This window comes from Scyliorhinus torazame, chromosome 19 (genome assembly GCF_047496885.1).
Source record: "Scyliorhinus torazame isolate Kashiwa2021f chromosome 19, sScyTor2.1, whole genome shotgun sequence".
Lineage (NCBI taxonomy): Eukaryota > Metazoa > Chordata > Chondrichthyes > Carcharhiniformes > Scyliorhinidae > Scyliorhinus > Scyliorhinus torazame.
Window position 1 is genome coordinate 121,420,343 of NC_092725.1, and position 26,011 is coordinate 121,446,353.

General features: G+C 47.2%; 1 protein-coding gene across 10 annotated transcripts in view; it reads right to left on the reverse strand.

Moving 5' to 3' along the window:
* Positions 1-26,011, reverse strand: part of lrriq1 (leucine-rich repeats and IQ motif containing 1) — a 278,411-nt gene that overhangs the window by 69,669 nt on the left and 182,731 nt on the right. For all 10 annotated transcript variants that reach the window (XM_072485134.1, XM_072485135.1, XM_072485136.1 and 7 more), the window contains 3 exons: positions 14,657-15,148; positions 12,129-12,357; positions 1,095-1,211 (listed from right to left, as the gene is read on the reverse strand). In XM_072485134.1, coding sequence (XP_072341235.1) covers positions 1,095-1,211; positions 12,129-12,357; positions 14,657-15,148 — 838 coding nt within the window. The remainder of the gene's footprint in view (positions 1-1,094; positions 1,212-12,128; positions 12,358-14,656; positions 15,149-26,011) is intronic.

Sequence of the window (26,011 nt, forward strand, 5' to 3'; positions counted from 1 at the left end):
TATGCTAATACTATAAACAACAGAAGCACCAAATGCCAATTTTGGGAATATTTGCTCAATTCCTGGTACTGCCCAACAATGGACATGAATCACTTCCTGTGGTCTTTCCTCCAAAATCTCTATCCTCTTGGGCACTGCATGAACTAAAATTGTGTGCAAATAAAATTCCCTTCTCTCCCCTCTCCATTCACCCCCACATGCCATTCATGCCCCCTATGCCAGGTTCTGCCCTTCCACCTACCCCCTTTATCTCCTCATGCTCCTATCCAGTTTCTGCTGCCCAGTTCACGTCCTCAGGTCCCTCAAATCCCCTATGCCAAGCTCTGGAACTTATATGCTCATTGACCCACTGTACACATTCTAGAACCAATAAACATTGCAGTGTGAAACGGAATGAATTTAAAAGAGCGTTAAAAAAAAATCTACTCCACTGATAAATTTCACCTATGAAAATAAAGGTTTGGACTGAAATCTAAAAAAGTCAATTATCCTTGTATTCTTAGCTGAGAACCCAGACATCTATTTAAGGAACAGAGCACCTGCTCCCCAGTGTAAACATTCCTCGATTAACAGCTCAGATTCTGTGATCTCTGCAGTCAATTTCACTATTCTATGCAAATTTATACCTCTCTTCAGCTCTGAAAAAGAATAACATGGACTCAGATCATTAACTCTGTTTATCTCACCACAGATGCTGCCAGACCTGCTGGATTTTTCCAGCATTTTCTGTCTTTATGTTAATTTCACTATGTTTGTTGACATAGCTCAATTGGTTTTAAGTGCTTGTGGTTTGTGGTTTTTGAAACTTTATAGAGCCTGGACGATTGACACTTTTATTAGCTTTCATTCCAGACCTTTCTTCCCCATAGCCGAAATGTATCAATGCAGTTCACTTTTTCAAAGCTTTTTTTGTACACATATCACTTACATTGTGATCTTCGTTGGTTCGAGAAAGTTTACAGTGGGTCAATGGGCATGGAAGTGCCAGGGCTTGGCTTTGCGGCATAAGGGATTCTTCTGTTACATCACTGTATGTTAATTTTTAAAAAAATAACTACTAGCTCAGAGGATCACATGCTATGATGTTTATTTACCTCATCAAATGTAAATTCACTCAAATCAACTGCTTCGAAGATGTCCTCTTCCTCAGTTTGAACAGCTGCCAAAGCATAAGCCAACTTCTTCCGCAGGAGACAGCCTCGCCAATATGCCTAAATAAATCCACAATGTGTTTAATCTTTAAATAAAAATCAAAGCATTGAAAGCTAAATAATCTGAAAACAAAAGAGGGACGGTATATACCCTGAGTTGAAAGATCCATTTTGCAGAGCATTTGTATTTTAATTTCCAGACAAAAATGAGCAAACAACAGTATTTATAAAATGCTGTAACCACCCTTTCTGTAAACTGCAAGAAATGTGGTAATCTCACCATCGCAGGCTTAAATATGTTGATTAATTACTGTATAACTCCTTCAAGATGCATTACAGTAGTCAACAAAATCAAGACCAAAGTTCAAAATAGCTTGGAATTACTTAGGGTAAATCTATACAACTGGTTTCATGGATTTCATGCTTAAAACATGAAAACCAAAATTAAGAAATTAATATGTGCTTGGAAAACCCTTCATTGTTCCATAGTCCATGTGTAATAAGTGGGAATGGAAATGTTAAATTACGAAGCACAGTAGGACAATCTTGGGCCTGCTCCACCACTCAATTAGGTCATAGTTGATCAGTGTCTCAACTAACTACTAATTGCAGAGAAATAGGACAAACGTAGAGAAAAGCATTTTTTCAAAATATTCGCCTCAGGAAGCAAAAACAAATTTGACCAGAAGAAGCTGATCTATGCAAGTGATTGATATGATGAAACAGACATAGAGATGAAGGGCTACAACACTTTTGATTCTGGTCACAACGGATGGGAGACAAACATCAGTCCTGAGGTAGGTGTTACGGCATTCCAAATGAAATGATGACAGGCAACAAAATACCCAGTGAAATGGCACAAAAGTAATTTACTTCTAACTGGACAATATCAGTTGGGAGATTTATGAAAATGATTTCTGTAAAAAAAAGATAAATGTCACACTTGAACAATTGCTCTTTGGTTTGAAGATTGTGGGGGAATGTGGACAGAGCTCCAACTGACCCAAGCTATAAGTGGCATGGTGAGTATTTGTTCCTGACACTAGGGGCAGGGTTTTGAGCCATTGCTGGGCCAGAATCGAGGCAGGTGGGAATTGAAAATAGCCACGCCGATTCATCAGCTCCATCCCACATTTGGGCCATTTTGCGGATTGAGATAGAGGGTAGAGGGCAGGATTATATGCCTGCAGGTCGTGGTAAGCAACATGGTCCACTGAGGCCAATTAAATGAGACTGCCTGGGACTTTACTCCCAATCGGTCTCTAGGTTCCTGAAGTGGCAAAGGTCAAGTTTAGGTGCCTGGAGGTGGCCTCTAGAGGCAGGCTGGTCGGCCAGTGTGCCAGACAGGCCTAGAGACCCTCCCTGTCTGGCTGCCTGACCTTTGTTCCCCAAGACGGGAAAATCCAACCAACGGTGTCCAGATAGTTGAAAATGTAGAAATTGTCCAAAAATGAAAATAATCAATCACTCTTTTATCTTTTTGTGTTTCTATTGCACTTCATCAACACCAAGGCTGGAATTTTGCAGGCCTGTTGTGGCAGGACCAGCACAGGATATTCGGAAGCCAAGTCAAAAGTATATTGATTTTCGATGGGATGGGACGATCCCAGTGTCATGCGGGACCGGAACATCTTGACCTAAATATTGCAATGGAAAATCTCATTTCATTAAATTAAGTAATATGAAATTTTAAGTGCTCAGAATTGTTAAAAAAATCAAAGATGTCTCAGTTCCACTGTAACATTTCCATAAATAAAGGGTTAGCTGAGGTTATGTATTGGCATTTGCCAGAAGTGTGGCAGGACAGGTATTCCTTTGCTTGACTGAATGACCTGCTACTGACCTCAAAGTTTCTGGGGTCAGTCTCATTCATATTTCTTTGGGAGTTTCCCACTGGAAGGGAGGCTACAAAAATGGCTGCTGCAGGAGTTGGATGAATCTCGCAACTTTAACAGGCAGACTTTTCATAGCTTAAAAAGATCTGCTGGTTCCGAGGAAATGGTAAATTACATGGATGCAGGATTGCTGATTAATTGCCTCTCACTTTATTAATGTTTTTTCTTGAGGCAGTGGAATTCTTCCCGACATTGTGTCTCTCCAAGCAACACTCACTGATATTCTTCAGATCCAGCATTACCAAGATATTGGGCACAATTTAACAGCCGTGTTGTGACCGGCATGGAACTGGACGCACTGGTTAAATAGCGGGAAAGGCCAAATTGAGATTTGTGCCAATCAGTTCACGATCTAACCAACCTGCTCCCCGTGGTGGGTTCCGGATCCTGCCCAAATGTAGTGAGACACCAATTGACACCAATTAACACCAACCTCCAACTCATTAGCGAGATGGAAGTCTAATCTAACGGCCTCTCAGGAATTAACTGGCTCCCGTGCGAGAAGAATCACGCGGGCATCATTTAGAATTCCATTTTAAATATGGGAAGCTGGCACAATGGCTGCCTATGGGAGCTGAGTAGCCATTTCTATTGCCCAGCATGCAGACCAGGGGCAATGGACCTGCTTCCCTGGTGCTTGGGGATGGGGAAGTGGAGCTGGTCAGGGAGCTGGTGGTCGTCCCTTGGCTTGGGGGGGCCAGGTTCGGGGAGGGGGGGGGAGGGTGAGGAAATGAGGGGCTTAGCATCTGCGGGGCCCACAAGCCATCCTCCAGTATTGTGTGTACCCTTAACAGGGCCAACTACAGCTTCTGCCCGTCTGTCCTATCAAACACTTACAGCACAGAGCCCTGTTATTGGTTGTACCATCAGGGTCACTTTAACTCCCTTTGGCTGTGAGCAGCCTCCAGCTGCAAAGGAATCGGCCTCGTTAGTTCTGTGACCGCTTCAGTTGCATTCTCGTGGGTACACGTGCCTTGTTTCAGATGAGTGTCATTGCCTAGCATTCCAATCAAACTGCAAGGCCTGGGCTCTTGCCTGAGCCTTTGGGGAGCCAGCATCACACAGGCACCAGCCAACAATCAAATACCCAAGAGCTGGGTTCTAGCACTGAGGAAATCTCTCCGACCAGAGGTTGTGTATGTGGATCAGGGGAGAGTACCGGAGGTTGGTCTCCCTAATCTTCCTAGCATGAGTATGGAGTCTGAGGTCTAGGGGCTACTGGATGTGAGTGTGCAGAGCATAACTGTCTCTGTGGATAGTACTCAGGGAAGGCGGGGCACATAACAGTGGGAGAGGATAGGAGGCATATGAGGGTCCCAGGATGGAAGCCCTAACTGATTTTCAGTCTCCTTCTCCAATTCCTTACAGATAGCATGATGGATGGTATTGTCGACGGCAAAGTGGCAACCCAGGCGGCCAGGTGCCTGAAGGCGGCAGCAGCACCAAAGCAGGCTAGAACTGGCATCACATTTGCAAAAAGCTGCAACACACCCTGCAGACCCGGCCACCCATCAGGCTGAGGAGGAATCCAGGGGGATGCCGGCGACGGCCTAAGGTATACGGGCGTCATTGGTGGCAAGGAGATGACGGACAGCATGTGCCGAAGGAGGCTCCATCTCAACAAGGAGATGATGCGACAGCTGCACTATGTCCTTGCGGACTTGGCAACCTATGGACGAAGAGGACAGCTGCTCTTGGTGGCCATGAAGGTCACTGAAGCCTTCAACCTTTAGGCTATCGGATCATTCCAGGGCTCGAGCATGGACTTGTGCCTCATATCACAAGCTACAACCCACAGGGCATCCTTGAGGGCACAAATGCCCTGTATGCCCGGGCAGCTGACTATATCAACTTTGAGCTGGACCATTCTCATCTAGATGCCCGGGCAGCAGGATTCTCTGCCTTCAGTGGGGTGCCCCAGGTCCAGGGCATAATAGATGGTAGGCATGTTGTCTTGCGCGCACCGGGGCATCAGGGAGTGCTGTTCATTAACAGGAAAGGGTTCCACTCCCTGAATGTTCAATTCATGTGTGACCACCACCTTTCCGAGGGAGCATGCACGACAGCTACATCCTGGGACATTCTGTGATCCCCGGCATCTACGAAGACCAGCCCAGGGTGACGGATTGGCTCTTGCAGGATAAAGGGTACCCGCTGAGTTTCCAGCAGAGGAGCCAGTGCGGAGGCTGGAGACCGATGGGGAGACCCAACATAACAAGGCCCAGGCTGACACCAGTGCTGTTATTGGGCGATGCTTCAGATTGTTGAAAATGTGGTTCCGATACCTGGACCGCTCTGCGATGCTCCTTAGAGACTGGGGCATGCTCTGGAATGCCACAGCAATGTCCACCTGCATCTGGGCTATGCTCTGTAGTGCCTCAGCAGCGTCCATCCGTGTCAGGGACATGACTCTCATGAAATGAAAATCGCTTATTGTCACAAGTAGGCTTCACATGAAGTTACTATGAAAAGCCCCTAGTCACCACATTCCGGCGCCTGTTCGGGGAGGCTGTTACGGGAATGACTATGACATAATGTTGAGGCCCTCGACCATGGTCATCACTGACTGAGCCATGCCTTGGAAACCACCACTCGAGGAGCTGACGTCGTGCACAAGGCTTTCTACTGAGGTCGTCACCCTGGCATTGCAGGCCTGGGTGCCACGGAATACCGGTGTCATCTCCTGCGCCCATAGCCTTTGGGACTCTTCCAATCGGGTATGCACTCGCAGGAGTGTTGCTGACATCCCCTCCTGAATCTCACAGCCATGCCCTAGCCTCTGCATCAAGGGGTAACCTTGACCAAGGCTCGGCATCTGACTGGGAAGCTCGGCATCTGACTGGGACTCAGTTGAGTCCTGGGATCCAGCAGACCTCAACTGCTGACCACCTTGGATGTTCCTGCCTCCAACTGATGTGCATCAGCATCTATGTGGTGCTCACCAAATTGTACCCTAGAAGCCTGTCCAGTAGTGTCGCCCACCGAGGCACGTGTCTCTGCATTGGTGGAGGGTGGGGATGTTGGCTGTGATGCCTCAATGGTGCTCTCCTCTGAGATGTTCTCTTGTGTGATGGCAGGGGTACCACGGATGGCCTGGCCTCATTGATGGAGATCCAGCAAGAAAGTGGACATGTGGTCAATGGGAGGGAAGGATCATTTTGTCTAACGTGAACAGCTCACTTGAGGCAGGTCATCTGGGTGAAGGATCTTCACTTTGCTGTCGGTGAATGTTCTCTCATCGGTCAACCCCAAGATCTCCAGCGCCCGTTCCTCATAGGGCGGTTATGATTCTGGTATCTGGAATTCTACCGCCCGTCTGGGCCCTTTCACTCCTGTTATGGGCTGACCTCTCCTGCGGGGACAGAGAGGGGGTACTGTGAGCCATGCACTAGGGACATCGGGGGGGCAGGGTAGGGTTTATGGCAGGTGTTATGTGTGGACACCGTATCTGGACAAGTAGAAGGAGTTGTGCTGGTGGGTGCCAGGGAGTGCTGGGGCACAAGCGCGGTGATCAGATGTGGGGAGGGTGCGAGGTGCCATCTGCTGACCCGTTTATGGTGGCCGAGATCAGGTGGATGGCAGGTGACACTGATGGCCAGGAGGCCGGTGTTAACTTACCCTTATGGTCCACTGGAGGACATTGGTCTTTTTCCTGCACTGTACAGTGGTCCGCCTGGTGACCCTGCCTGAACTGATGGCTGCTGCCACTGCCACCCAGACGACAATGGCGGCCCACAGCTGGTCCTCCGACCCTCTCTGGGAAACAGGGTGTCCCGTCTTGCTTCCACAGTGTTCCCTTGGACACAGGGAGCTGCTGGGCAAGAGTCTGGCAAATCAGCTAGCGGGACAGCCACTAGCAGCGTGACGCTTGTGAGGGATGATTTTCTGCACTAAGTGCCGTTAAATATGGGCCGCATTCCCACTGGCTCGGCCATCCAAAAACACCCAAGAAGCCGGCGCCAGTTTACGGGAATTGAACCCGCGCTGCTGGCCTTGTTCTGCACCACAAACCAGCTGTCTAGCCCACTGAGCTAAACCAGTGTCAGATAGTGAGAACTTAATAATACAGAAAATCTGGAGGAGTATAGCAAATTCAGGAATTAAGTTAGAAAGGAACTTACAAAAGTAAAGAGGTGATATAATATTTGCGCATGGAATGAAATATTTTAGAAATACACAAAGATCAAGAGGATAACAAAGGAAAAGAGGGCTGATTAGAGACCAAAAAGGTAACCTGTGCTTGCAGGTGGAAGATGTAGGAATGGTTCTGAATTAATACTCTTCACAAGAGAGGGGGAAACGATACAGACTTTGGTCCAGAACTTTTGGTGGAGCGGACTTTGAATCAGATTGCCACTTTCTTACTTTAAAATGAAGCTGCTCTTATCTGATCCAACCTCTGACTCAGGCTGGGCAAGATCTGTGTAGCGCAGCGGATTCCCATGGTCGAGGGTAGCTCAGTCAAGGGTAAGTAAGCCACGCCCCCTTTTTTACTAGTTGCCATAAACCAGATAAGTTTAAAAGTCCAGCTAACTTTGTCAAACCAAGGAGAAGGTTAGGTACGTGGGTAGGATTTTGCGGGGAGAAAGTGGGTGGAGGTCAGGCGGGCTAATGGTGGACATTGGTTTCGACTGGATGTTATTTGGATGGTTCCCAGTTCAGGCTAACTGCCCAAAGGAAGTTTGAATTTCCCAGACAATTGCCATGTAATCCTTACCTGGGAACCTCTGGAGTGGGGTGTTCTCCAAAGCATCTCAGGGTGTTCTCCAAAGCATCTCAGGGGTGTTCTCCAAAGCATCTCAGGGGTGCCCACACACACACTCACACACATACACTGCCCTGAAGCTTGGAAGTTACAGGTCATTGTTTTTAAGGGGGAATGGAAAATATTGGACAGCATGAACATATATATTGAGAGAGGAAATATTATGGGGTTTAGCATCTTTGAAAGTGGATAAGTTGCCAGGTGAAATGTATGCCAGGTAAAGTAAGAGACACAAGGGAGGAAATAGCAGAGGCTCTAACTATCATTTTACAACCTTATAGAACTGGTGCCAGAGAAATAGATTGTGTTTTCGTTGTACCATTCCTTAAAAAAGGAAGTGGTTATAGGGTGGTCAACCTAGCCTCGATGGAAGGAAAATAATTGGAAAAATTTTGAGGGACAGATGAATCATGTTCAGTCACCAAGGATTTGTATGGGGAACATAGAATTTCATAGAATTTACAGTGGAGAAGGAGGCCATTCAGCCCATCGAGTCTGCACCAGCTCTTGGAAAGAGCACCCTACCCAAGGTCCACACCTCCACCCTATCCCCATAACCCAGTAACCCCACCCAACACTAAGGGCAATTTTGGACACTAAGGGCAATTTATCATGGCCAATCCACCTAACCTGCACATCTTTGGACTGTGGAGGAAACCGGAGCACCCGGAGGAAACCCACGCACACACGGGGACGATGTGCACAGACAGTGACCCAAGCCAGAATCGAACCTGAGACCCTGGAGCTGTGAAGCAATTGTGCTATCCACAATGCTACCGTGCTGCCCCAACATCTTGTCTGACTAACGTTCTGACTAATTTCCTGAGGTGGTAACAAGGAGGGCCAATGAGGATTCATGTTTCTTGTAGTTTAGATTGTGTTTAGTAAGGCTTTTAATAAGGTCCATATGGTAGTTTGGTCAAACAAGAGTCGTGAGTTCCAGGGGAAGTGGCAAGGTGGACCGAAAATTGATTCCGTGGCAGGAAGAAAAGGGTTGACGGGTATTTTTGTGACTGAAAAGTTGTTTCCAGTATGTTTTTGCAGGGCTCAGTTCCAAGTCCTTTGTTGTCTGTGGTCCATATTAATATTTTGACTTAAATGGTGATAAGTCTGATTAAAAAGTTTGCAGATGATGCAAAAATTGGCTATGCGGTTGATTGTGAGAGAGAAAGCTGGAGACTGCAGGAAAATATTAATGAGCTGATCAGGTGGGCAGTAAAGCAGCAAGTGAAATTTAATCCAGAGAAGTGTGAGGCAATGTATTGAGGAGACAAACAAGAGAAATGGAATACACAATAAATGATAGATTACTGAGGAAGAACAGAGGGACCTTGGAGTGCACGTTCGCAGATCATGATGGTAGCGGGACAAGTGGTAGTTGGCAAAGAACGCATATGAGATACTCTCTTTTATTAGATGAGGCATAAGATTTAACTGAAGGAAGGTAATACTAGAATTGTGCAAAAAAAAAATTAGGCTAAAGCTAGAGTGCTGTGTACTGTCCTGGCCACTGCATTGATTACACTAGGGTCAGTATAGAGGAGGTTTACAAGCATGTTGCCAAGAACCGAAGATTTTAGCTACGAGAAAAGAATGGATGGTCTTGGACTGCTTTCTTTGTAACAGACGAGGCTGAGAGGAGATTTAATTGAGGTGCATAAAATTATGAAAGGCTGATATAGAATTGATAGACAGGAGTAATTTTTGTTAGCTGAGAGGTCAATAGCCAGGAGAAATAGATTTAAAGTAATTAGCAGAGGATTAGAGAGAAGTTAAGGAGAACGTTTTATCATTCTGAAGATGGTGGGGATCTGGAATTCACAGCCTGAAAGGGTGGTTGAGGCAGAAACCTTATTGTATTTGGATTGGATTTGTTTCTTGTCACATGTACCGAGATACAGTGAAAAGTATTTACATATACATGCATAGAAGATAGCAGGAGGAGGCCTTTTGGCCCTTCGAGACTGCTTTGCCATTTATCACGATCCTGGCTGATCATCTAACGCAATAGCCTAATCCTGCTTTCTTCCCATAATCTTTGATCACATTCACCCAAAGTGCTATATCTCGCTGCCTCTTGAGTATATTCAATGTTTTAGCATCAACTACTTCCTGTGGCAATGAATTCCGCAGGCTCACCATTCTTTGGATGAAGAAATGTCTCCTCATCTGTCATGGGAATGTCCCTTTAAGAACAGTTTGTCTTCTCAAATGGCTGCAGTGATGTCATTGTGTGGGTGGAGCTGGGCGGTGGCTCTGCTTTTTACTTTCGTTTTGAGCTGGAAGCTGTTGTGTGGCTCTGAGTTTTACTTACGGTTTAGACAGTTGGAAGCTGTATTCAGACTTGGAGTCTCTCTCTCTCTCTGCATGTTAAAAAGGTGTCTCCAGATCACTTGATATCTTCAAAGTAATAACTGTGTTCTGGAAGGAATTCAAACCTATTGTTTTGTGGTAAAATGGATTGTCTAATTTATGAATGTTGTTACTTGAGTGAAACAGTAAAGGGAAGTTATTAAGGGTTAAATATAGAGTACTGGAGCTGTATGGGGTATTTAGGCTTGTAGTTGATAAAATTGCTGACTATGTGTGTTTATAGAAATGTTAACTGAATTCGTAGAATAAACTTTGTTTTTGATTTAAAATGCTTAAGGCCTTGTTGAATAACCCTGAAAGGTAGGCCCTTGTGCTCCTCATAACTAAAAATCTCTAAACAGTTGTAGGTCAGGTGAACTCCATGATATAATTTGGTGTTCTCTAAACCCTGGCCCATAACACATCTCAGTCCAAAATGGTTTACCCTGAATCATCAGACTGTGACCCCTGGTTCTGGACACACCCACCATTGGGAATATCTTCCCTGCATCTACCCTGTCTAGTCCCGTTAGAATTTTATAAGTCTCTATGAGATCCCCCTCATTCTTCTGAACTCCAGCAAGAACAATCCTATCCTAGTCAATCTCTCCTCATATGACAGTCCCGCCATCCCTGGAATCAGTCTGGTAAACCTTCACTGCACTCCCTCGAGAGCAAGAGCATCCTTCCTCAGAAAAGGAGACCAAAACTGCACACAATATTCTAGGTGTGGCCTCACCAAGGCCCTGTATAATTGCAGCATACATCCCTGCTTCTGTACTTGAAACCTCTCGCAATGAAGGCCAATATATCATTAGCCTTCTTTACCGCCTGCTATAACTGCACGCTTACCTTCAGCGACTGGTGCACAAGGGCACCCAGGTCCCACTGCACACTCCCCTCTCCCAATGTACAACCATTCAGGTAGTAATTTTCCCAGCACCATTTCTCTACTAATATTGATCTCCCTCAGTTCTTCCCTCTCACTAAACCTTTCATTCTCCAACATTTCTGGTATCACTTCTACGTGCAGCTCAAACAGATCACTTAGTACATGAAAAGAAAATCCGTAATAGGGCAACACAAGGTAAACAGTGTAAATACATAGATCGGGTGAAGCATACAGGAGAGTAGTATTAATCAGATCAGTCCTTAAGAGGGTCATTTAGGAGTCTGGTAACAGCGGGGAAGAAGCTTTTTTGAATCTGTTTGTGCGTGTTCTCAGACTTTTGTATCTCCTGCCCGATGGAATAGTGAGTAAGCCCGCTTTCCCAAGGCAGTGGGAGGTGTAGACAGAGTCAATGGATGGGACGTGGATTTGTGTTTAAAACATATGGGTAGGCACTTGAAATGCCATAATCTACAGGGTGACAGACCAAGAGCTAGAAAGTGAAATCAAGCTGTACAGCTCATTTTCGGTAAACACAGACATGATGGACTGTATGCTCCCCTTCTGTGGCAATATTCTTTAATGTTTCTAGGTATGTACCATCCTGGTGGTAGCACGACCCAACGATAATTACGAATGATAATTATTAAAGGCTCTATATAAATACAAATAGTTGTTATTGCTGTTGATAAAAGAGCTGTTGACTAATAATAACAATCAAAATCTATCAATTCGACTGCAACAGATGGAGACAGAACACAAGGAAAACCACAGCTTTGGGACTGTCGGCCCAAAGTCACATGTTTCTAGTAAGCATTGTACACTTGCCAAATTGGGTTCATACTTTTGTATAAATGAAATGAAATGAAAATCGCTTATTGTCACAAGTAGGCTTCAAATGAAGTTACTATGAAAAGCCCCTAGTCACCACATTCCGGCGCCTGTTCGAGGAGGCTGGTACAGGAATTGAACCGTGCTGCTGGCCTGCCTTGGTCTGCTTTCAAAGCCAGTGATTTAGCCCTGTGCTAAACCAGCCCCTAAAGATAAAGGTATGCTGCCCATTATTTTTCTCTAACCTGGATGATGGTGACTGCTCTATGTCTGCTCTCTTCACTTCCATCAAACATCTTCCATTTCTGAGCTGGAGCTTCAGCAGTGTTCTGTGAAGCAACTTTCATCCTGTTGTTGTAATCTCTCCATGCAGACTGAATCACTGAAGCAGCATTATGAAGTACCATGTATATATGAATTTGTCGACGAATACAATATCCCCGCCAGTGGGACTGTAAGACGGTAGCTGCATAGCTGCCAACACAAAGATATGAAAACACATTATTGTTAATCAGGAGAATCAGGAGTAAATAATAATAAATTATTTTAAAAAAAATTTAGAGTATCCAATTTATTTTTTCCAATTAAGGTGCAATTTGGCACGGCCAATACACCTCCCCTGCACATCTTTGGGATGTGGGGACAAAACCCACGCAAACAAGGGGAGAATGTGCAAACTCCACACGGACAGTGACCCAGAGCTGGGATCGAACCTGGGACCTCGGCGGCGTGAGGCAGCAATGCTAACCACTGTGCCACAGTGCTGCCCTGTAAATAATTATTTAAAACATCCATCCACCCATTAATTGATGAAGTGATTCAAATTTTGTTTTGCGAGGCTTCAACCCAATTAGACTTTCATTGACCAATAATGAGGATTTATTACAAAAAACACTAACGTTTCTTCCTGTTACTTATTTTATAAATGGTTATCTTCCCTGCTTCCACTGTTACCTTTAGAATCCCCAAGGATCTATTTCTACCAATTTCTTCCTCATATGTGCCCCCAGGTGATACCATCCAAAGGTGACAATTCAAATTGTATGCTTACATCTCCCAGCTATACTTGACAGCACCTCACCACATCAAAGGCGGTTAACTGCTTTCTGCTGTGAAAAAGAGGAATTCAAAGCACTTAGCTGCTTCTGGTGGAGTGAGGGGCTGTCAATCATAGCAAGTGTGTTTATAAACATCAAGACTGAAGGGAAAGATCAATGAACAATCCACCAAGCAGCTGTCTCTGGAATAATAAAACTGTCAATCACTGGCTAATGCAATGTATTGCTGTGAAAAAATAAGCCTGTCAAGATATTTCAAGCCCGTTGAAGTGTACTGGGCTGTCCAGGAAGCTTCTGACACTTTTAATAGCTGCTGCTTTGAACACTTCTGTCTGAGGCAGCATATGTTATAGGACATGGTAAGTAAGCAGCACGGTGGTGCAGTGGGTAAGCCCTGCAGCCTAACAGCGCTGAGGCCCAAGGTTCGATCCCAACTCTGGGTCACTGTCCGTGTGGAGTTTGCACCTTCTCCCCGTGTTTGTGTGGGTCTCGCCCCCACAACCCAAAGATGTGCAGGGCCACGCTAAATTGGCCCTTAATTGGAAAAAATAATTGTGTACACTAAATTTATTTTAAAAAAGGACACGGTAAGTGAAAATGCAGTGATTTTTAAATCTACTGCCTGGACTGTTCTTCAGCTTTCAGACAGGGGCCTTTGATAGGAGGGGGGTCTGATGGAGGTCTCTATTGGGGTTCTGATGTGTGTGGGGGGGGGGGTGTCAGGTCACCCTCATGTGTTCGTACTGTGGGGGAGGGTTGCCCCGTTAACCCTGTGGTGATGGGTGGGGGGGAAGAGATGTTGGCCTTACTATATGTTTTGGGGGAGAGGGGGGAACTTGCCGTTAGACCTCCGATACTGAATCCCACGAGCTCTTCACTGTGCAGAAATCTGCATGGCGAAAGAGAGGGAATCGCATACCGGGCCCTGCTCCTAGCGCCAGCAGAGACCAGGACCAACTCTACTCTGGTGGGAGCATTTAGTGTCCTGAACCGAGAATCCTTCCCATAATGAAAAAAGAAGTGCACTTATGCAAACTCTGTGCAAAGAAACCAAACCAAAATTTTGTTTTACTAAATTTGAGAATTTTCTCAGTCTCCAAAGCTGCTGGCCAAACCAAATTGCACATTTCCTTTTACACACCACAGTTCTTGGATAGCTAGTTCTTCTTGTTGAATAGTGCAACTTAATAAATTGAAGTTTTGGCTGACTTAAGTCATTTTCACAAGGTTTAACTAGGAAACCAGGTAGAAAGAATCAAAATTAATAAGACAGAAACAGTAAGGGAGGAAGATAGTGTACACAGAAAAAATACCACAATGACCACAGTAAATATTAAAAGTCAAAGTTTAAGAGAGCAAAATAAAGTCAAAAATTCCCTTTTCTACTGCATAGTTGGAAGACACAGCAGTAAAATATTACAATCCATTATTTCTTTGATTCTAAGAAGGATAAAATCACACAGAACCCATGCTTCTTACATTAATCTACCACCTCCAGTCTACACCAGCCACAATGTATATGTAATGCAAGGTACACAAGGCCATAATTATAGAAACAGAAATTTGATAGCACATAATGAATTGTAATTACTATAAATTGTGGCTTCTGCTATAGATTAGGTAGTTTCATGCGGTAGTTTGCCTTATTCAAACATTCTGAACTATCATCTAAAATGCATTACAGAAATGATAACTAAATGAATCCAGTGTTTTACTTTTCTAAGTTGTCCTCTGAAATATGTTGTTGGAGCTTCCCCCTCAAACTTTCTTTATTCTGTGGTTCTGATGCTTTTCTGTTGTATTCAGAATGTATTGGGCCTTTCCTTGTTCTGAAATCCTGCAGAGAAATTGCAGTTCTCTCCTGGTTTGCAATTAGTCTGGGGTCACAGTGCTCAGAATCCTGACAAGCAATGGGTACATAATCACTTTGCTTTCTGTTTTCCGAAGTATAGGTAACAGCAGTCTGAACTGGGTCAGAAACAACTTTTGTGTCACTGTTCTGGCTATTTTCTTTTGTAAGACTGATGGTCAGCTTGTTACATTGCTTTCCAATATTGAGTTCTTCCTCATGAAGACTATTAGGATGTTTTTTCTCTTCAGTAAGGCATAACTCTCCATACTCATGGGCATATCTACATTCTTCAGCCAGCTGCATCAGTTCCTCACAGCACTGACAGCGTGTTTCTGTAATGTCCAAAGAGTCCAATCTGTTATTAAAAAAGGACAAATATGCAACAAAAAAAATGAGTGCTACATTTTACAGAATGATGCTGAAGATAAGCATGGCATAAAAATAGCAGAGTTCACACCAGGGTGCACATTATCAGGAATTCAGGCACAGAGGTTACTTAAATAAAACGCTTGGCAAGTGAGATCTGTAAATTGGTTACACTGATCTAAGTTCCACATTTTAAATATGGGCAATTGGGATATGACACTCTGTGACTGGTGCTCAAAACTGTAAAATTTACCCCATAGTTTCGACCATTCATGGTTTCTGAAGGCACCATTTTCCTTACTTTGCATAAATTGTGGCTTTAGTACATGCAGGTGATATGTTTTAAACTTTAACTTCTATCAAAAAAATTTTACATTTTGGGCTAAAGTGGTTGAGATGAAAGGACATATTTATTTAAGGGAAAGCCTGATCAATACAATTAGGGAGTAAGAAACAGAAGGATATTATCGGATGAGATGAAATAAGGTGGGGGAGTATAATTATTAAAATAGACCTGTGGGTCTGAATGGTCTGTTTCTATGTTTCTTTGTGCAGACTTTGTCAATGTTTGTTTTTGAAACCTAGGCCTGAATTTTTTGGATGGTGGGGCCTGACCTCCACCATCAGGAGAGTGCGAGAAACGCATCTCCGCTGACTCTGACAGGCCGGCTGCCATTTTACCCTCAACTGAACACTGATTGGCAGCATGCAAGACATGTCCACACTTGGAAGAAAGTCCTGCCTTGGAGAGCTGCCTTGGAATAACAGCTCCACCACCCACACTGCACAAACTGCCTCAAGAGTAAGTTCCATGCCGTGCCTGGGGCTAAGTGCAAGGAGCTGGTGTGAAGGTAAGTGGCAGAAGTTCTGGGGAGAGGAGGGTAGGAGATGCCCTGGGTGGGGGAGGGGGGCATTACCAGGGGACGATTGGGTAATTGGCGGATAGGCTGGGGGACAGGGAGATCCGGAGGTATCTGGCCTATGAGGTGAGGGCACCCCTGAAATTGGGCTTCCAATGGAGGTTCATGCCCCAAATTCACACTGATTAATGATATACCAGGATTTATTTGCAATTTATCTTATCCCGTTGTCTCATTTTAATCTGCAAACTCTATTCACCATCCCCAAGACTCCATGGGACAACTGGGATCCAATTACGTCAAGTCCCCTTTGACTCCAAGAACTCCGTCTTTGGCAAACTCTCTATCTTCTCGCTATAAGATCAATGATGCTTTGGGGACAGTGGAAGGAGATGTCTCCACAATAACAAAAACTACAATTTCAATTATATGGCAACCTTAATTTGTATACCATCCCAAGGTGCACATGAACCCAAAATTTGACACCTAGCCACGTGAGGAGGTATTTGAGCAGAAGACTAAAAAGGAAACATGTGAGGGGAGGTCGTTAAATAGGTAGCTCCGACCAGAATCTGTGTTTTTAATACATTTGTGCCCGATTTCTCGGGAGATTTTTGCAGGAAAGCATTCTGGATCGATAACACATTGTTACGCACCGAACACATGCCAAAAACAAAAGGAAAAGGAAGCAAAAAAATCCACGGAAGGTAATTCTTTGGATGGCTCGGAGGCTTTGTGCAGTTCGTAGGACGGGCACCTTCAATTATAAGCATATATGGCGTTGGGATAGAGGATCAGCCATGATCATATTGCTTGGTGGAGCAGGCTCGAAGGGCCAAATGACCAACTCCTGCTCCTATTTTCTACAATTCTATGTGTTTCACTGGGTCTTTGATGGAAGGGCCCGAGGTAGGCAATTTTGGTTCATAACCCTTATCGGTCACCAGGATTGCAGCAGATCCTAATGGTAGGTACGCGATGGTCAGTGCATCTCTGGCGGGTACATTGGTAAATGTATATTGCCCCCAACTTGGATGGTTTGGTTTTTATTAAGTTGGTTTCCATTGCTGATCTAGATACGCACCAGTTGGTTCTGGGAAGGGAATTTAATTGTTTAATTATTGTGGACCTAAATCGTTGGCTCTATCAGGAGTGGTGAAGGCACTTCTGGCCTTTATAGAGTAGGGGGGAGCAAATCCGTGGAGATTTCTGCACCCAAGTGATAAGGAGTTTTCGTTCTTTTCCCACAGGAATAAGGTCGATTCTAGGATTAACTTCTTTCTACTGGGTAGATCCTTGCGCCCGTGGGTTAAAAGGGCAGAATATTCGGCAATAGTAATCTCTGATAATGCTCTACACTTTGTAGACTTGGGGCTGGAGATGGATCCCATTCAGTACTTGCCATGGAGGTTAAATGTAGCATTACTAGCGGAGAGGGGGTTTTGTGAGCACCTATATGCGACCCTTGAGGAACATATTAGATTTAATAGAAACAATTTGGTCTCTCCCTCCACGCTGTGGGAGGCCCTTAAGCTGGTTGTAAGAGGGGAGGTAATTCCCTATAAGGTACATTTAGATAAGACCGTGAGGGGGGGTAACGGTAGGGGTTGGTGATGCTATTTTGGAGATGGTTTGCTGCTTTTCGGAGGACTCTTCTCGGGAGTTGCTGGCAACTAAGAAGCAGCTGCAAACGCAGTTTGATCTGGTGTCCACGGGGAAGGCGGTGGGCAATGCGGCGCTCGAGGAGGGTGGTTTTCCCGGACATTGGCGCAAAAGTACGCCGCACACAAGAACGGCAGGGACAGGGATTTTCTTGGCATCGGCCGATTCGGCAGTTTGCGCCCGGTGACCCAGTGTTCGTTCGGAATTTTGCTGGTGGTGCCCAGTGGGTTCCTGGCGTAATCTTTCGCCAAACGGGCCCTATATCTTACCAGGTGCAAGCCCAGGGTCGTCTCCAGCGCAAACATGTAGACCACGTTCGGTCCAGAAGACTATCCCCTCCAAAGATTCCTCGCCCCCGGAGCTCATTTCTACAGCCGCAGAGACCAGAGACAAGGGAAGGTAGTCCTCACAATCTTCCACTGGTGCCTCACTCAAAGCCTGCGCAGGTCGTTACAGAACCGAATGGAGATAGAGACGCTGACATGACGGAGGCAGCAGACTCTGACTCCGAGATGGAGACACAGGACGCATCAGAGGGGGAATCCTCGGGTCCACGGGCCGTGGATGTACAACCGTTACGCCGTTCATCACGGAAGCGCCGGTCTCCGTCTCGTTACACGCCGCCTGATCCAGCGCCGCGTGCAAATGGTGCCCGGCCTGCGGCGAAACGAGTCCGACGCATTCCTTCGCCAGGGTCTTCGGTGGATTCCTTGGACTTTGGGGGGGGGAGGGATGTTATAACCTGCCTGCTTACCATTGGCTGGGGACTAATGACAACCCCACAATCCTGTGGGAGTATGAGCTTCCCCAATGAGGAGGGCGGAGAAACCATTAGTAAACTCCAAGTATAAATAAAGCTGGCCAGTTTGGAACCAGCAGGAAGGGGTGTGCAGCAAGGGAAGTTGCTGCCGCTGTTATATATATATATATATATATATATATGTTATTGTAAATAAATGTTATTACTTTGTATCCTTAAAACTCGTGCTGGATTCTTCGTGGCCCTCACAAAAATAGCACAATTGCTTCTCAGCTCCAGGGTCCCAGATTCGATTCCGGCTTGGGTCTGTGCGGAGTCTGCACATCCTCCCCGTGTGTGCGTGGGTTTCCTCCGGGTGCTCCGGTTTCCTCCCACAGTCCAAAGATGTGCAGGTTAGGTGCAAGGATGGGATAAAGTGAACAGCTGTCTACACTGCTGAAGCCACCTCCCTGGATTTTTGTTGGATACAGGTTGGAAGTTGTTTTCTATTATACCATGCCTCTGTACGGACGTTTGGATGTTTTTGAAGCTGCGCTGGAAAGTTGGAACCAGTACGCACAACGGATGCGTTACTATTTCCGGGCAAACAATATCACCGAAAACGAGCGCCAGGTGGTCATATTGCTCACCGCCTGCGGCCCGCATACGTTTGGGGTTATTAGGAGCCTTACGTACCCAGCTGCGCCGGACACCAAAACGTTTGATGAACTTGTGAATATACTGGGGCAACATTTTAACCCAACCCCGTCCACGATAGTCCAGCGTTACCGGTTTAATACCGCTGAGAGCACCCCTGGAGAATCCCTTGCCGATTTTCTATCCAGGATTGCGGAGTATTGTGACCAGGTGAGACCTTGTCAGAAATGTTACGCGACCGTTTGGTTTGCGGTATTAACAATGCGGCCACCCAGAGAAAGTTGTTAGCTGAGCCAACATTGACTTTTCAACAGGCCATTCAAATAGTATTGTCCCGAGAGAGCACAGAATGAGGAGTGCAGGAGCTACAGGGAATGGAAGTGCATGACTTGGGGCGCAGCCCCTTTCATCCGAAAATGTCCCCCCGCACTCCTGCGGTACCTTGGGCGAGGCGACCTCCGGACCGACGCCAGTGGCCGTCGGACATTCCTCCCCGAAGGGAGCCTTCTCCAGAACCAATGGATGAGGAGCCATGTCCGTGTCAGACTTGTAGGCGCCGACCCCGTCGTGGACGCCGGTTCTGGGGGCACCAGAGGCGCCGTCGTTCCGACCGAAACTGGGACCAGCCCAGTACCCGTACCTTCCATGTGGGTGAACCTGCGGAAACTACTCCTGAGGACGTGGAGACGGAGGACGTTAGCCTGCAGCTGCATTGTGTGGCAGCTCCCCGTGTGGCCCCCATTAAGGTGACAGTACGGGTCAATGGTTACCCGCTTGAGATGGAGTTGGACACTGGGGCAGCGGTCTCCGTGATCGCCCAGAGGACATTCGAACGCATCAAGCAGGGTATACAGACCCTTACATTAACCGACTCACAGGCCAGGTTGGCCACCTATACGGGGGAACCACTGGACATTGCAGGAACTACAATGACCCCTGTTGTTTATGCATGCCAGGAGGGGCGTTTACCACTTATCGTGGTGCGCGGCCATGGGCCCAGCCTGTTGGGTCGGGACTGGTTGCGCCATTTGCGGTTGCAATGTCAGCACATCCTCCAAACAGTTTCTGAAGGGTTGACTGAGGTGCTAGGACGATACCCAGACGTATTCCAGGCTGGTTTGGGGAAAATAAAAGGGGCCATAGCCCGTATCCAAGTCGAACCAGGAGCCACGCCGCGCTATTTCCGGGCGCGCCCGGTGCCTTACGCCTTGCTCGAGAAGGTAGAAGGGGAGCTCACTCGTTTGGAGAGTTTGGGTATTATCAGGCCCGTCCGTTTTGCTGACTGGGCAGCACCAATTGTATCTGTAATGAAGCCAGATGCCACAGTTCGCTTGTGTGGCAACTATAAACTTACAGTGAATACGGCTTCCCGACTCGACCGATATCCAATGCCTCGCATAGAGGATCTCTACGCGAAGCTTGCAGGCGGACTCTCCTTCACAAAATTAGAGATGAGTCACGCCTACCTACAGTTGGAGCTGGACCTTGCCTCCCGACCATATGTAACGATTAATACACACCGGGGCCTGTATGAATATACACGGTTGCCCTTTGGAGTATCCTCTGCCTGCGCTATTTTTCAACGTGTTATGGAGGGCATTTTGAGAGGTTTACCACATGTTGCTGTCTACTTAGATGACGCTTTGATTACACGGACGTCGGAGCAGGAACATTTGGAAAATCTGGAGGCTGTCCTTAGACGCTTTTCGGAGGCTGGAGTCCGTTTACGTCCCACAAAGTGCGTATTGCAGGCAAAGGAAGTAGTCTACCTAGGTTATCGAGTGGACCGCGAAGGTTTGCACCCCGTCGCAGAGAAGGTGCGTGCGATTCAACAGGCCCCCGCCCCGACTGACACTTCTCATCTTCGTTCTTTTCTCGGTCTCGTAAACTATTACGGGAAGTTCCGCCCCAATCTGGCAACTACGCTGGCCCCGTTGCACCTTCTGCTAAAGAAAAATCACACCTGGGTATGGGGTCAGCCGCAAGAAACCGCTTTCCGGCGGGTAAAGCAACAATTGTCGTCGTCTGGGTTACTAACCCACTATGATCCGGGAAAGCCTTTGCTCGTCACATGTGATGCATCCCCGTATGGAATTGGGGCCGTCCTGTCCCACAAGATGGAGAACGGGGCCGAGCGACCGATAGCTTTCGCCTCCCGCACATTGACTGCAGCGGAGAAAAAGTACGCGCAGATCGATAAGGAGGGCCTGGCAGTGGTTTTCGCGGTGAAACGCTTCCACCAGTACGTGTATGGCCGCCATTTCACTATCGTGACTGATCATAAGCCTCTGCTGGGACTTTTCAGAGAGGATAAGCCAATACCGCCCATTGCTTCTGCACGGATCCAGCGCTGGGCTTTGTTGCTTGCTGCATACGAGTATTCTCTGGAGCACAAACCAGGAACGCAGATAGCAAATGCTGACGCACTGAGCAGACTGCCTTTATCGACCGGCCCCATGTCGACCCCCACGACCGGTGAGGTGGTTGCAACCCTAAATTTTATGGACACCTTGCCTGTCACGGCATCACAGATCCGTGAGTGGACCCAGACGGAGCCAGTCCTGTCAAAGGTTCGGCACATCGTCCTGTATGGTGGGCAGCATAGACAGCTCCCAGGCGAGTTGCGGGCATTTTCCTCCAAGCTGTCGGAATTCAGCATGGAAGACGGCATCCTCTTGTGGGGGACGCGTGTGATTGTCCCGGAAAAAGGCCAGGAGCTGATACTAAGAGACTTGCACAATGGGCATCCAGGTGTGACCAAAATGAAAATGTTGGCCTGGAGTTATGTCTGGTGGCCAGGCCTCGACACCGACATTGAGAAGGTGGCCCAAAACTGCTCCATTTGCCAGGAGCATCAGAAGCTTCCGCCGGCCGCGCCCCTACATCACTGGGAATGGCCAGGGCGGCCTTGGGCACGCTTGCATGCAGATTTCGCAGGCCCCTTTCAAGGATCCATGTTCCTTCTATTAATCGACGCCCAGTCTAAATGGCTAGAGGTGCATAAGATGCAGGGGACAACGTCCTGCGCAACAGTTGAAAAGATGCGTTTGTCTTTTAGTACGCATGGCCTCCCCAAGGTGCTGGTCACGGATAATGGCACTCCATTCACGAGTGAGGAGTTTGCGAGGTTCATGAAGATGAACGGCATACGCCATATCCGCATTGCCCCTTACCACTCGGCTTCAAATGGGTTGGCAGAGCGCGCAGTGCAGACATTCAAAAGAGGCCTAAAGAAGCAGTCTTCCGGATCAATGGACACGAGACTGGCTCGCTTTTTGTATACGTATAGGACCACCCCCATGCGGTGACTGGGGTAGCTCCCTCAGAACTCCTAATGGGCCGGAGACTTTGCACCCGCCTTAGTATGGTTTTCCCGGAAATTGGCGCAAAAGTACGCCGCACACAAGAACGGCAGGGACAGGGATTTTCTTGGCATCGGCCGATTCGGCAGTTTGCGCCCGGTGACCCAGTGTTCATTCGGAATTTTGCTGGTGGTGCCCAGTGGGTTCCTGGCGTAATCTTTCGCCAAACGGGCCCTATATCTTACCAGGTGCAAGCCCAGGGTCGTCTCCAGCGCAAACATGTAGACCACGTTCGGTCCAGAAGACTATCCCCTCCAAAGATTCCTCGCCCCCGGAGCTCATTTCTACAGCCGCAGAGACCAGAGACAAGGGAAGGTAGTCCTCACAATCTTCCACTGGTGCCTCACTCAAAGCCTGCGCAGATCGTTACAGAACCGAATGGAGATAGAGACGCTGACATGACGGAGGCAGCAGACTCTGACTCCGAGATGGAGACACAGGACGCATCAGAGGGGGAATCCTCGGGTCCACGGGCCGTGGATGTACAACCGTTACGCCGTTCATCACGGAAGCGCCGGTCTCCGTCTCGTTACACGCCGCCTGATCCAGCGCCGTGTGCAAATGGTGTCCGGCCTGCGGCGAAACGAGTCCGACCCATTCCTTCGCCAGGGTCTTCGGTGGATTCCTTGGACTTTGGGGGGGGGGGGGAGGGATGTTATAACCTGCCTGCTTACCATTGGCTGGGGACTAATGACAATCCCACAATCCTGTGGGAGTATGAGCTTCCCCAATGAGGGGGGCGGAGAAACCATTAGTAAACTCCAAGTATAAATAAAGCTGGCCAGTTTGGAACCAGCAGGAAGGAGTGTGCAGCAAGGGAAGTTGCTGCCGCTGTTATATATATATATATGTTATTGTAAATAAATGTTATTACTTTGTATCCTTAAAACTCGTGCTGGATTCTTCGTGGCCCTCACAAAAATAGCACAATTGCTTCTCAGCTCCAGGGTCCCAGATTCGATTCCGGCTTGGGTCACTGTCTGTGCGGAGTCTGCACATCCTCCCCGTGTGTGCGTGGGTTTCCTCCGGGTGCTCCGGTTTCCTCCCACAGTCCAAAGATGTGCAGGTTAGGTGGATTAGTCATGATACATTGCCCTTAGTGTCCAAATTGTCCTTAGTGTTGGGTGGGGTTACTGGGTTATGGGGATAGGGTGGAGGTGTTGACCTTGGGTAGGGTGCTCTTTCCAAGAGCCGGTGCAGACTTGATAGGCCGAATGGCCTCCTTCTGCACTGTAAATTCTATGATAAGTGTTGTTCCGCTACTTTGGTTACGTGATTTTGGCTGGAGGACCTGTCCTACATTTCCCTGAGGCCACAATGTGCGAAACAATTGGCTTGTAATGCAGAACAAGGCAGCAGCGAGGGTTCAATTCCCGTACCGGCCTCCCCGAATAGGCGCTGAAATGTGGTGACTAGGGGCTTTTCATAGTAACTTCACTGAAGCCTACTTGTGACAATAAACGATTATTATTATTATGGGGAGAGACCTATTGCTGGCGGAGTCTTGGAGGGAGATGGGGGGGTGGGGCATTCCAAATATTTACTGGCAGATTATGTCAGTGGAAGCTGTCTCGCTGAACCAGGTGGGAGGGGGAGCTGGGACCTATTTTAGATGAGGACATTTGGGATCCCTCGTGGCCGTTCCCCTTCAAAACAAGTATACCGTTTTGGATGCTGTTGGGGGGGATGACCTACCGGGGGAAGGCCCTAGCGGCCAGGTCTCTGGCACTGAGTCTGGCTCTGGGGCTCAGAAGGGAAGGGGTGAGAATAGAAAAGCAATAGTTGTAGGAGATTCAATGGTTAGGGGAATAGATAGGAGATTCTGTGGTCGCGAGCGAGACTCCCGGAAGGTATGTTGCCTCCCGGGTGCCAGGGCCAGGGATGTCTCGGATCGTGTCTTCAGGATCCTTAAGGGGGAGGGGGAGCAGCCAGAAGTCGTGGTACACATTGGTACAAACAACATAGGTAGGAAAAGGGGTGTGGAGGTAATAAACAAGTTTAGGGAGTTAGGCTGGAAGTTGAAAGCCAGGACAGACAGAGTTGTCATCTCTGGTTTGTTGCTGGTGCCACGTGATAGCGAGGCTAGGAATAGGGAGAGAGTGCAGTTGAACACGTGGCTGCAGGAATGGTGTAGGAGGGAGGGCTTCAGGTATTTGGATAATTGGAGCGCATTCTGGGGAAGGTGGGACCTGTACAAGCAGGACGGGTTGCATCTGAACCAGAGGGGCACCAATATCCTGGGAGGGAGGTTTGCTAGTACTCTTCGGGAGGGTTTAAACTAATTTGGCAGGGGAATGGGAACCGGATTTGTAGTCCAGCAACTAAGGTAGCCGATATTCAGGACGCCAAAGCATGTAATGAGGCAGTGGGGAAGGGAACACTGACAAAGGAGAGTATTTGCAGGCACGGAGATGGGTTGAAGTGTGTATACTTCAACGCAAGAAGCATCAGGAATAAGGTGGGTGAACTTAAGGCAGGGATCGGTACTTGGGACTACGATGTGGTGGCCATCACGGAAACTTGGATAGAAGAGGGGCAGAAATGGTTGTTGGAGGTCCCTGGTTATAGATGTTTCAATAAGATTAGGGAGGGTGGTAAAAGAGGTGGGGGGGTGGCATTATTAATTAGAGATAGTATAACAGCTGCAGAAAGGCAGTTCGAGGAGTATCACCCTATTGAGGTAGTATGGGTTGAAGTCAGAAATAGGAAAGGAGCAGTTACCTTGTTAGGAGTTTTCTATAGGCCCCCCAATAGTAGCAGAGATGTGGAGGAACAGATTGGGAAACAGATTTTGGAAAGGTGCAGAAGTCATAGGGTAGTAGTCATGGGCGACTTTAACTTCCCAAATATTAAGTGGAAACTCTTTAGATCAAATAGTTTGGATGGGGTGGTGTTTGTGCAGTGTGTCCAGGAAGCTTTTCTAACACAGTATGTAGATTGTCCGACCAGAGGAGGGGCAATATTGGATTTAGTACTGGGTAATGAACCAGGGCAAGTGATAGATTTGTTAGTGGGGGAGCATTTTGGAGATAGTGACCACAATTCTGTGACTTTCACTTTAGTAATGGAGAGGGATAGGTACGTGCAACAGGGCAAGGTTTACAATTGGGGGAAGGGTAAATACGATGTTGTCAGACAAGAATTGAAGTGCATAAGTTGGGAACATAGGCTGGCAGGGAAGGACACAAGTGAAATGTGGAACTTGTTCAAGGAACAGGTGCTACGTGTCCTTGATATGTATGTCCCTGTCAGGCAGGGAAGAGATGGTCGAGTGAGGGAACCATGGTTGACAAGAGAGGTTGAATGTCTTGTTAAGAGAAAAAAGGTGACTTATGTAAGGCTGAAGAAACAAGGTTCAGACAGGGCATTGGAGGGATACAAGATAGCCAGGAGGGAACTGAAGAAAGGGATTAGGAGAGCTAAGAGAGGGCATGAACAATCTTTGGCGGGTAGGATCAAGGAAAACCCCAAGGCCTTTTACACATATGTGAGAAATATGAGAATGACTAGAGCGAGGGTAGGTCCGATCAAGGATAGTAGCGGGAGATTGTGTATTGAGTCTGAAGAGATAG